This window comes from Trachinotus anak, unplaced genomic scaffold (genome assembly GCF_046630095.1).
Source record: "Trachinotus anak isolate AG129_WGS33_773 ecotype Australia unplaced genomic scaffold, CSIRO_AGI_Tana_v1 ptg000004l, whole genome shotgun sequence".
Lineage (NCBI taxonomy): Eukaryota > Metazoa > Chordata > Actinopteri > Carangiformes > Carangidae > Trachinotus > Trachinotus anak.
In genome coordinates this window covers 24,439,621-24,452,088 of record NW_027273855.1, presented here as the reverse complement: position 1 = coordinate 24,452,088, position 12,468 = coordinate 24,439,621, and the positions used below count along the sequence as shown (strand labels likewise).

The 12,468-nt window shown below is 40.6% G+C and overlaps 1 protein-coding gene across 8 annotated transcripts; it reads right to left on the bottom strand.

The window, feature by feature from the left end:
• Positions 1–1,343: 1,343 nt before the first annotated feature.
• On the bottom strand, positions 1,344–8,838 carry znf217 (zinc finger protein 217). Of its 8 annotated transcripts, XM_071477350.1 has the most exons (6): positions 8,699–8,838; positions 5,022–6,403; positions 4,718–4,825; positions 3,227–4,612; positions 2,964–3,088; positions 1,344–2,812 (listed from the first exon to the last, which is right to left on the bottom strand). In XM_071477350.1, the coding sequence occupies exons 1-5, from the start codon at positions 8,788–8,790 to the stop codon at positions 2,976–2,978; spliced, it is 3,081 nt and encodes a 1,026-aa protein (XP_071333451.1). In that variant the 5' UTR covers positions 8,791–8,838; the 3' UTR covers positions 1,344–2,812; positions 2,964–2,975. The 8 variants fall into 8 exon arrangements, with proteins under 8 accessions (XP_071333451.1, XP_071333450.1, XP_071333455.1 ...); XM_071477349.1 differs by having other exon boundaries at positions 1,344–3,088; XM_071477354.1 differs by having other exon boundaries at positions 1,344–3,088; positions 8,592–8,729.
• Between the last annotated feature and the right edge of the window lie 3,630 nt (positions 8,839–12,468).

Genomic DNA, 12,468 nt, shown 5'->3' with positions numbered 1-12,468 from the left:
TATATTATTACTGAACTCAAAAGATCAGTGCAGCAGCATTTTTTTAATCCTGTACTGGGAGGTGTATTTTTCAAATGAAGTCAACTGTGTAGTTTAGACTCTAATCAGTATCAAGTCTAATAAACATGACTTTATTTTTCACTAAAGTTTTATAATTCCTGTTTCAACCTGGTCACAATGCTCTGTTTTATCAAAGCTTGCTGCACTAGACACCTGAGGTCTGCTCTTCAGACTGAACATGCAAGGCTCTGAAACCAGCATGTAACAAAGCTCTAATCTAGACTTTGTAAATACTGCCCTCTAGTGGTCAATCTGAGTCATTGATCGGGACAGGAAGTATATGCCCCACATTCTCCAGTCTCATGGCCATTCACGTTTTCACCAGTGATAGAATCTCCTGCCAAAAGTCGTTATTAAAACACTCTTTCTTTGTGTAAAGGACTTTCTTCTTTTGTTTATGTTGTAATGAAGATAAGGAGGAGAAGAAGAAATTGTTAAATTGTTACTGCAACAGCATGAATATATGACAATCCACTGATGATATAGGTGATATGAAATTAAATGAAGAGATGGAAAAGGTAGAATATGTGATATATATGTAAAAACAATCTAGGACTGAATGTTTCCAAGTCAGATTCTCCACTATTAAATCTTCAGTTGCAGGGTGTCCCCCTTGGAGCAAGTTATGAAACCAGGCTGTTGTGTATCATTTTGAACCACCATCTCTTGGTCTCACCATATAATCGGTTCTAACCCACCTTAAATACTGCTCTGTGGTCTATACAGAGCTTCCTTTTATTATAGCCTTTTACCAACATAGAAATAAGTTTCTAATCCAATAAATATGACGTGAACCATTTCACAAACTTCAGTTTTGTTTTACTCTGTTATGAATTCTTCTATTTTTGTTTTTCTTTATTATATATAGATATATTTCTCTGGTAATTGTTTTTCCTTAATAACTGTTTATGCGTAGATATTGTTCCATATATTTTTGTGTGTACCGTGACTCTGGGAAGACTGAAACCTCTCAACAATAAACAGCCAAAATAGAAAATCATTGGTTCACTGTAGAGTCCCTGAATAAATTAGATTTGCAAGATATGATATGTATGATACAACACCTTAAGATGGCTGTGTAGTTTGACAACTCCAGAAGTGTTTCTGCCACAGTTATATGTGACCTGCAGATACCCAAATTAAAGACAGGCTCGTTGTGCCAAACCAAACCAATTACTGCCTCATTAAGTGCAGTAAAGGCCCTAAAGCTAAACGTGTTTTCAGTGTCATGTCATGAAGACTGTGGCTGACCAGTCAGTGAAGTAACAAATGACGCCAGAGAGTGCTTCGCATCTCACTTTATTATTGAAATGTGTCATACAAATCTCAAACAATATTTTCATTTTTACATAAGTACACATGTAATGTGAATATCGAACAGAAACAAATAACTTAAACAAAACCTTTCAAAGTGGAAAAATACTAAATTACACAGTAGACTAAACTGCTCGTAAATATGAGTTAACCTGAGACTTTTTTTTTTTGTTTTTGTTCACAGTGTATAATTAATTGAGCCATTAATCAACATAGCTGCTTTAGAATTTTTTTCCCCCCAAACCACACAGTCATACCACATCTAAAAGGCCACTTAATGATCAGCTGGGACTGACTGCTGTCACTTGAAACAAAACACCACTTTCAAGACTCTGCATAGTAAAGGCAAGCTCCTGAGCTGCGACTCAATGTGCAGCCCCCAAAAAAATACAGCATGACTATTTAACACACAAACAGAACTCAGCTTGCAGACTTTAGGCAGCAGTGAAGTAGATGATAGCCCTTTGCCATTTCAAAAGGATAAACATTAACCACAAAATCTGTTCTGTGTTTAAAACTGGGCTTGTAAATACCAAGTACATCAGAGAAATCCACAACCAAAACTGTGTTACAGTAAATCACGTGCCATCGGTCGACGCGGCCTCAGTAGTAGCTGCTCTTTGTCACCAGATGAGCGTGCGTTTTTATGTGGTGTTTGACAAATACTGTGATGCCCGACAAACACATGTCCATCTAGTTATACCCAAAACACGTCTCTAGTCAACAGACAACTAGACGGAGGTTCAGCTGATATGATAGCTACAGCAGCTTAACAAGAATAACAGCGTCTCGGAGCACAACATGAGGTAAACCACTTCAACAAACACAAAGACTTGTTACTGTGGCCTGTTTGTAAACCACTGGGCCGAAGCCATCAAGTTATTCGACAGAAAATCCCCACCCTCCAGTGCTTTGGAAAAGGAAAAGAAAAAAAAAACAAACAAAAAAAAACAGAATAGTGCTTAATTACTGCTTGAACAGTAGGTGAACCAGGCAGCAATTTTTCACACAAATTCTTCTTCTTAGGTTTTTACTTAATACAATTCTTATGCACTGAACGCTTACAGATATATTTCTGTCATCCCACATACACAATACATTGTTATGTCATAGACACTTACAGGTATCTGAACATTAGTGTGGGTCAAAGATGGATTAAGCAACAGTTTTGTGTGGGGAAAAAAAATATCACGGTGCACACCAGTGGAATATCTTCAAAGAGAGATATTCTGCACTTTTTCATTCAAAAAAGAAAAAACATGTACACTGAAAGGCTGGGCCCTGAAATGTCTAAGCAACATAAATTTTCCTCTATTGAAAAAATATTAAATTAGGGGAGCCTAGACACTTTCTGAGCACAAACCATCTCTCTTCTTAAATCTGTACATTGAACATATTGTCCTAAGTTCTCCAAAATAAGGTAGCAGCACAGTTCAATCTAGAGAGAGGGAAAAAATGCTTTTCACATATGACTTGATTCATTTATATCAACAACCAGGTAAAATTTTCAGAGATTTTATGTCACGTTGGAAAATCCCCAAAAAAAGGAAGCCCTGCTGTATGTTTCAAAATATTTTTCAACCTTTTACCTTGGTGCCACTTTAGGTACTTTTGTCAGTAGCCCCATAGCGTTGATTAGGAAACGGGCCTGAGGGGTCTCTCCTCTGCAGGTTGGGCAGAGTGGGTAAGTGTTGGTACAGCACAGTTCTGCCCCCTGAGAAAAAAATCTTTTATGTTACTCTAAAAATTCCTAGAATATGCAGATTATAAAGTAGCCTTGTTTAAAAAAAAAAAAAAAAAAAATTCCTGATTCTGTATTCATCTCCCCTGAAGCAGCTAACCTATTACATACCTGCTCTTGGGTTGGTTAGTCCTCCATGACCTGGGTTAGCTGGTGTGCTGTGATAGAGAGATGCCAGGTCACTGGTTGTGTAGGGCCGCAGAAGGTTCATCATGCTCCACTCAGTGTCTAAACTTCCTCCAATAGCTGTTGATGTATTTTTTACAGGACCCAACATCTCAGGAGCTGTGGATGGACCCGACCCTTGTGATGTGGCTTTCACACCTCTCCCTGAAATAATCATCCTGCTGGATCCATCTCCTGCTGGTCCTCTAAAGCCGGGCTTCTCACCGATGTCCGCCTCCCTGCCTGCAGGTACTGTGTACTTCAGTCTCTTGCTAGAAGGTTCACCAAAGTCCATCTGAGGGAGGCTCCCAAATCGGCTCGACAGACAAAGTCTGGCAGCTTCTGAGTGCCAAATGACACCACTCCTCACTGGGTAACTCTTGTCTCCAATGCCCACTCTGTCTGGGGGGCCTGGTCGGTCCGCTACAAGCTTGCTGCCTGTGTTGGATTTCTTCATGAGCTCTGTGTACCTGGAGGAGTCCTGACTGGGATGTGAATCAATGTTCTGTCTAAAACGCTGGGTGTCCTGGACAACATCATGCAGGGGTGCATGGACAGGGGACCTCTTAGGACCAGGAGGAGGGTTAATAGGTGTCTTCTCTTCTGGTTTTTCAGGTTGAGGGGGTGGGGATTTGGTTCGTCGAGGGTGGCGCCTGTCAATCATCGGAAGCGGGCTGACATCTTTCCCATCAAGCGCAGGGGGGCAGCCTGTGTGTCGTTTTTGTTTCAAACTACCAGCAAGTCCATTCTTTTTTGTACTGTCTGACTTGTCTTTATGAGTCAGCTTTTTGTGCATTATCAGAACCTCTGGGTACATGGTTTTATATGCACAAAATGCACAGGCAATTGGACTTAATGCATTTCTGGGTTCTGCACTGGCAGGGATGGAAAGAGACACTTTTAAGGACAGGTTTAATGGGGCCTCTGAGTTTTCTTCTTTTATCTCCTCCCTTTCTGTCTTCAGATTAACAGGTACAGGGCACTTTACAAGCACATCATCAGTCGGGGAGTTAGCAGACTTAGCAATTAATTTCTCATACTCAGCATTCATCTGAAGGAGTGGTTTGCCAAGGTTGCTATCTTCTTTATCAAACCTGTCCTCTGGGGTTCCACTAGTGCACGATCTGGCTCCAGGAACCCAGAGTTTGGATCGACTTGGGGCAGGGTTTTCGTTGTCATTTCCATGTTTACCATCATTAGGAGAGGGCATCGACGGCACAGGTCTGACCTCCACATAAGGTTTGTTCTTGTGACGACGATCCAGGTGATATTTCAGTGAAGTCTTCTGGGCTGCAGCGTAGTCGCAGTACGCACACTTGAACGGCTTTTCACCTGAGAAAAAACGGTGAAGAATAAGCACAATTCTAAATATCAAGTCACAGGATTAGACCTACTGGACACAGTTGATAAAGTCTCATATTTATACATAAATCATACCTGTGTGAGTCCTCAGATGAACTGTGAGGTAATAGCTTGATCGGAATGACTTGCCACAGTAACTGCATTCTTTTGATCGGCCTTTTGATCGATCAAAACCATCTTCACCTTCGAAAATACACACAAATACGTAAACCAATACATAAAAAGAAAGATGACAGAATAAAATCACAAAAGCTGTGTTCTCACCCCTCACCAGCAGAGGGAGCACTTGGCACCGGAGTTCATTGAATAAAACAACTCCTATAATCACAGTAAGGACAGCAGGAGTGAAGCGCGAGCGTGTACTGATCCCTAAATTTACCTGAGCCGAGGTTTTCTGTCAGTGCTGCCTCCTCGAAGCCCTCCTCTGAGCCTTCCTCTGCCTGCTCCAGTGAGCCCACTCTTGACATCTTCCCATCAAGAGAAGAAGTTGGGCTCTCCTCACCACCTCTCTCACGCTTGTGCACCCTGGAATGAAGAACTAACTGGTGGTATGTCCTGAAGGTCCTCTGACATTCCTCACAAGTGGTTGGCCTTTCTTTGTCCTTATCTTTTTGCATTAGAGACCTCCGCTGGGGTCCTGGGTTTTCTGCTACAGTCTGCTGCTGAGACCGGAGCTCTCGCCCAAGGACCTCTTTCACAGCCTTGTCTCCTTGGCCTTCAGACCAAATATTATTCAACTCCTCCTTATCAGAGTTGCAGTCTTCATTGTCTGTGCTGGCTTCCTGGCCAATATCTTTAGTATTATTAGGACCGACTGCTATCTTGCCCTTTGTAGCAAGCTGCCAGGCCTGATATGTGTTGAAGGGATCTAACTGTGGAATCCATTTTGATGATCTCTCATGTTGCAAACTATTTCCTGCAGAGCGAGGCACAAGGTTTAGACTGTGGAGAAATGTTTCCTGTGTGGCAAGGGAATCAGTAGTGGCATCCATGTTCTCCTTGTCTTTACCTTTGCCAGGCTCCACCTCTCTATTATGTACTTTACTATGTTCAACCAAACTGTCATGGTCAGGGAAGAAAAACCCACAAACCATGCACATTTTGTAAACAGTGACTACAGGCTCTGAAACAGGGTCCTGGACGATGCCATTGACTGTGACAGGCGTCTCCAGGTCTTGCTGGGCCTTGCTCTTGGCCCCTGGTTTTACATGCATCTTCATATGGTTCTTAAGGAACCAAGGCTCTCTAAACCGCCGTCCACAGACATTGCAGCAGTAAGTAAAGTAGTCCTTGTGCTTCCTCATATGGGTCTCCAGCTCACTAGCATCTTGTGATACCTGGCCACACACAATGCAGCTGTGAACCTCCTCTTTTTCAATAGGAAGGCTGCCGGATTTGGGTCGGGGTCTCTCTCCCGGGATTCTGAATTCTGCTTCCACTCGAAGCACAGTGGGTTCAAAGAAAGTGGTGGGGTGCTGTGTTAATACGTGGGGTCCTAGCTCATCCTGATGAGTAAAAGTCTGATCACAGAACATACAAGATAGTGGTGCACTTCCTCCAGATTGCAACACAGCCTTTTCTGAGTTGGTGGTGTGTGGCGTCATGCTGGAGCCAGGCCCTGGGATGCTTGCATTGTTACTAATCAGAATGTCTTGGGCAAGTCCATCTGGGCTCTCCACCAACGGCAACAATGAGTGAGTCGGCATTGTGCTCTGAAGGTGGAGCAACAATACTCTATACAATGTCCAGACTATTAGGAACCTGGAAAAAAAAAATGGAAAAAGTCTCTTTAGGCTTTGCTCAATATCAAAATAGAACCAGGTAGCTACTACCTAACTTAAGATAAAATATCTTTAAAATAAACCACTGAGAGAGAATTGCCTGCCCTCATACTGAAACAGGAAATGTATCTTTTTAGCAATCAACTGCACAGACAAGTCATTTCCTCTATATGCAGGCCACTGATAAACTATATGAAAACAATGTTTTTCCTGCTCACAAGCGTTATTTTTCATCATTCCTCGTATCTATTATAACCTTTATTGTGAGAAAAGTCCATTAAAGACTTCATACTACTTTAAAATGCTAAATATCAATGTTTAGGTTAATAATGCCATTCCTGTTCATACTTTTGTTTTTTAAAATGTAAAACTGTAAAATACACTGATTCAAATTAAAAGTAAATGGTAATACTCAGTACACTGCAGCTGAATAAAAACAGTACTCAAGGAGGAATACAGACCGGAATATCTAGCCTTTTTTTTTTTTTTTTTTTCCTCCCCTCCCCTTTAACACAACCAACCTTTCTGAATCACACCCAAAATTAAAACTATAAGTGTTATTTATGGACTTGGTTTGACCGGCATTTACCACGATTAAACAGTCTGACACTTGAAAAATCAAATACTTTTGTTGAAGATGTTACATAATCCTACAATCCCTGGCTGTCGTGTTTATTTATAGAACACACTTCAGATATATAAAGTTCTGTTCTCCTTTTGTTTTGTGACCACTGGGACTACTTCCTTGTAGCTTTGCCACGGCAGGTGTTTCAGCACGTATACTCAACTGCTTATGTATAGAAATTCAAAATTACACTGTTACTTTGACTGACTAAGGAGTGGAGTAACTTGACCAGCAAGTCCATACTCATGCAAACACATGCCTGTGACATTTTTTTTTTTTTTTTTTTTTTATTATTAACCCTGTGTCAACAATATAATGTCACATCTGAGCAATGAAGCTGATAAGGTGGAAATCCCAACTGCAAGTTTCTGGTAATTCCTGTAATTGAACCCTCTTCTCCTTGATAAATACATTTGCATATTAAACAGTACAAAATCTACTATTTATTATTTGTCTAGCTGTAATTAGCTCGCCTGTGTGCACTTAAGATAATCCAGGTGAGCACAGGAAACCACGGATATTGACAGTGTAGTTTTTTTGTTTTTAAAGCAGACACATGCTTTGTGTGAGGCAGCGTTAGCCACCTTGTTATTGAAGCCAGCACAGCCCTCACGCAGCCCACCGACCCCCGGCCCCTCGCCGAGGGGGGATGCTCGGCTTCCAGCACGGACTTTACAAAGTTACTTCACGTCAACTTCATCAAAGTCGACCGTGTGCTTCCCGGAGCAGTAATTACATCGCTATGTGTGCATAATAAGCCGAACACGATGCGGATCGATATCGATCACGTTAAAGCCGCTGACGTTGACTCCTAATTGGAAACGCTTCAGATCATAAAAAGCTCCGTTTAGCTAGCATCGACCCGAGCTAACAACACGTCCCGACGGCCACGACGTTACTTCCATGATAACAATTGTATTGTGTGTCTGCTAATCAACACCGCCCGTACCTTGTGTACTTGCTGCTGTTGCTTATTGATCAGTTTGACGCCGGTTTTGTTCCAACTGAACAGATAAGTCACTTTAGCGACAAGCTAACGTCGCCAAATTACGTTAAAAAACGAACAAAAAACAAACAAAAAAAAAAACGACATTAACGTTAGCCCAAGCTCGACTTCGACCGAGCTGTGGAAACTCACCGAACAATACCTCCCGACTGTGAATTTCCGGATTAATACTGATACTGACACTACGAGTGAGCTTCATTTCTCAGGGCTCACCTTTCCAACTGTCTCAACCTCACTCTTCAACTTCTGTGCAGCTGTTGAACCCCCTCTCTCTCCCTCTCTCTCTCTCTGTCTCTCTGTGTCTCTCTCCCTCCCTCCCTCTCTCTCTCTCTTCGTTCACATCGTCTGAAACGAAAACACGCGTTTCTGTCTGAAATCTGATTTTTTTTTTAATGACTACTCACCGCTTGCCTGAACAGGTTTGTCAGTCTTGGCCATTCAACCACTGTCATGTGGGCTCCATTTGTCTTTTATATCACCCAGGTTACACTCCCATTTCTATACAGTGTTGTCTAATATTGTGTTTTTCCCTCTCACCTCTGTGTAGCCTGTTGAAAACACGTCCTTCATACATGTGAGTGTCTTTTACAGCCACAGGCTACACAACAACATCGTTTTGATATGTAATTCTGCACTGAGCCTACCCAAAAGTACAGCCTTTCTCCTTCTCCTCCTCCTTCTTCTTCTTCTTCTTCTTCTTCTTCTTCTTCTTCTTCCACGCTCTCACGTCATGCATCAGCTACCATGTGGAGATGGGGGAGGGGTGCCTCAAACTTTTCACAGATACATGAGGGTTTTTGCAGAAGCTGCTTGGTTGAGTCATAAGAAATTTCAGGTTCTTCCTATTTCCTATATAACGTAAAAAAATAAAAATAAAAAATAAAAAAAATAACAAGAGTAGATCTATTTTATATCCAGTTCAATTTATTGTTATTCTTTCATGCTGATGTATGTAAATGTGAATGTGAGTGATCTTAAAGAGAGGGGGAGGCTTTCTGTAGCATTAAAGAAAAAGTCTCAACAACACTTTATTATTATAACGCTAATGATAATACTAATATGACTGGCGGCACTTTAAAATAACAATGGGGTTGTATGGACGAAAAAGAAAAATAATACACTTTATGTTGTAAGAAAAAAAAGCCATCACCTACAGTAGCAGCCACTGGCTAATGTGGAGTTAAATAACAGCTCCTCCTCCACTCTTGAACCCTTACACAGAGACAACAGGCAGTGTTGGCTTAAAACCATAGTGTACACTGATTATTGAGACACACATAACCTCCCCCTGAATGCCAGCAATGTCTGAAAGCAAAAAAAAAAAAAAAAACAACTTTATCAGTAACCACTCCCAGTTAAGGAACAGTGAACAAAGACTGGGAGACTCCATTTGCCAAAACCATCTCTCACATTAGGCTGGGCTGCTGCCTGATCTCTCCCTCTTTGTATAAGCTATTTTATGGTCATATCGCAAGTTGTTTTCTAATCCTTGTTGTTACCAAGCAGGTCAGACAAATGTGGTGTTCGACATGTGATGAAAACACAAGTAGATCTGCAGGTTTGGCAAGCAGGCATCATTAAAATGCATCTCTGCAGCAATGCAAGAGATTATTGAGCCCGTGCCAGAAACTAGTACAGAGCTCATATTCAGCTAATATTCTACATTTTATTAAAAACAAATCTCTAATCTTTATTCTATCTTATCAAATCTTGTAAAACTGTTGGTTACAGCCAACAACAAGATACCCCATATGTGTTTTGCATTAGTACGACTCAATCGCTTACATGTGCTGCCCTAAATTAAAACATTTTTCTATCCCCCGTAATACTCTGGTTTAGTTTTTGGTATTCTTGCCTCACCCCGAGATCCTGTTCCACAAACAAGTCTAGTATGTTAATCAAAGGCACCACATGTGACACATCGAGGCCTCCCGCTCATTTCCCATTGTTCTGTGACCACAAAGGCTGCGTGAAAGGCTATCAATCTGGAGCAGCAGTATGATGCCTCTGCATGATAAAATCGCAGAGAGATCATAGAAATGTGGAGGTGATGTTTAAACTACAAAAATACTTCTTTAACTTGATGACAGTTTTATCATAGATTCCATTGCAGTTATTTCATTAGCATTCATCATCTGCAGTGGCAATGACAGAAACAAGTGGGCAGACATTGTTTACTTTTAACTGATTTAATTAACTTTGTCCTATTGTTTGACTTTATGCTAATGTAATTTCTCTTCCAAAATCCTCCAAAATCATTGTCTCAGATTGTTTCCTCACAAAACAAAACATACATATATGTATGCACTCATCATTAAACCCAAAGCAGTAAATTCTAATTAAAGATAAGCAGCTTTTTTTTTTTTTTTTTTTTTGAAAAAACAAAAAACTAATTTTTGAATGAATAACGATGTATTCAGTAGACAGATAGCCTGATAGGAACTGGATCAACGGATGGGAAAAGGCTGTGCTGGCTTGTTTTTGTCTTGACGTGTCAGGAGCAGCTGACTGCATTGTTCTCCTCCAGATTCACAGCCTGGCTTCTTTCATAATCCTGGTGTCGCTCCTGAAAGACACTGATAATATATAATCTCCTTTCTCACCCTCTAGCCGGTAATGTTTATTCAATGCAACCAGCTGTTGTGTTGCTGATCATCACAGAAATTTTATCAGTCACCAAAAGCGTTCTTAGGTGCAGCTTCTCTGCACATGTTTGAAATACTTTTGGTTCTTTCCTGAGGAGAAACTGAAAAAAAGAGGAGTCTCTTTGTTCTGCTGCTGGTGTCGTGCTGTCTGTACAACCTTTATGTTTGACCTATTCAGACCTTTTTTTTCCCAGACTCTTCAAGGACTCTTCAATACATAGACAGAAAACAGAAGATACAAACAATATAAAGTAAAATCAAGTAAGTGCGCAGCAAATACAATATAATCAGTGAGAAAATGATACAAAAATAAACATATGAGCAAAGATTTAATAGATACTTTTCCATTATTATGTTCCTAGTGAATCATTTTTCATATTTGACACTACTTGGGTTCATTCTGTCGTATAGTTCAACTGAACTGTTTCTCTTATGATCACAACCAGGACAAACAAATATATAATGTTAGTTGTCTCCTTGATCTTTCATAAATAAATATCTGTTCTTTCAAAGTGGCAGATTTAGGCCTCTCCACAATCCACTTATATTTAATGTTTCTTAACTGAAGAAATGCATATTATAACCTTGTGTATATCTATATGTATAATATGTAGCTTTGTCGTACACTTTCTGTAGCAAGCTCAACACTATACATCATATCTTATTTTGGGCACAGACAATGAATTTTACTAGTTTTTTACTAACTTATATCTCATAATACTGTGTGTACATTACAATTTCCTGTTTTTCTTTTTACTTGCAACAAACCTTTCGGTGGCCAAAACAACCAAATACAAAAAAACCCCAAAAACATGCCAACCATATTATCTTTCAGTTGAGATTAAATGAAGCAAATGTTTGAATATCATTCAACTCTGCAGTATTTTTGAATGGCATTAAAATAGTTTTAGCCATTAAAAGTATAGGTAGGTGTGGCACCACAGATGCCTTTTGTCCCTCCAGCAGAATGTAAAACCATCCCTAGAAAATCACCAGAGAGCATCTGCATTAGAAAGCCTACAGCTAACATATACAAACATGCATGTAGTGCCTGCAGGACCTGATGATTCACCCCTGGTTAAAGTGAATGAGACTGTCCTTTAGAGGCTCGATCACCTCTATTAATTTGTTATCAGATCAGAATCGAGCAGAACAGACCTGTTACTAATGAGCGGTGCCGTGATGCACATTAGTCCTGACAGCAGGCCTCCTGTCAGGCCTCCCTGCCCACTGTTCCCTTGTTCCACCCCCTCCGAGCTTTAGTGCATTCACACAGTCAGATGCATTGTCCTGGGATGAACTGCAGCAGCATGGTGGTCAAGCAGATCCTGTGCACTGATACAGTCAAATCCATACCTATAACAGTTTCCATTTTAAATAGCCTCTGGGTTCATTATTGTCCTGGACTGTGCAGAGCGGATTGACCAGCCCTCGTGAAATTTCATGGCTTTCATCATTTCACACAGAAAGCCTTTCTCTTTAAAAGCTCACAATTCTGGCACAGTGCATGTGGGGAAATGCAGCTATTGTCTTTGTGTGCACTGTTTTCTGTCAGGACACATGGATACATACAATATCAGAACAAGATGAGAAAGTGAAGACATCAGGAACCGAGGGTGAGGTTCAGTGTGAGTTCTATGAAGATTTTCATCTCAAGATAATGTAGATGTTTGTAATGTCTTTCAGTTTGTTGAAATATTGCGTGAGTACATTATGTTTATGGGATTTCCAAATTAATTTGACAAGTGTAGAGCAGATATTTCAAAAGC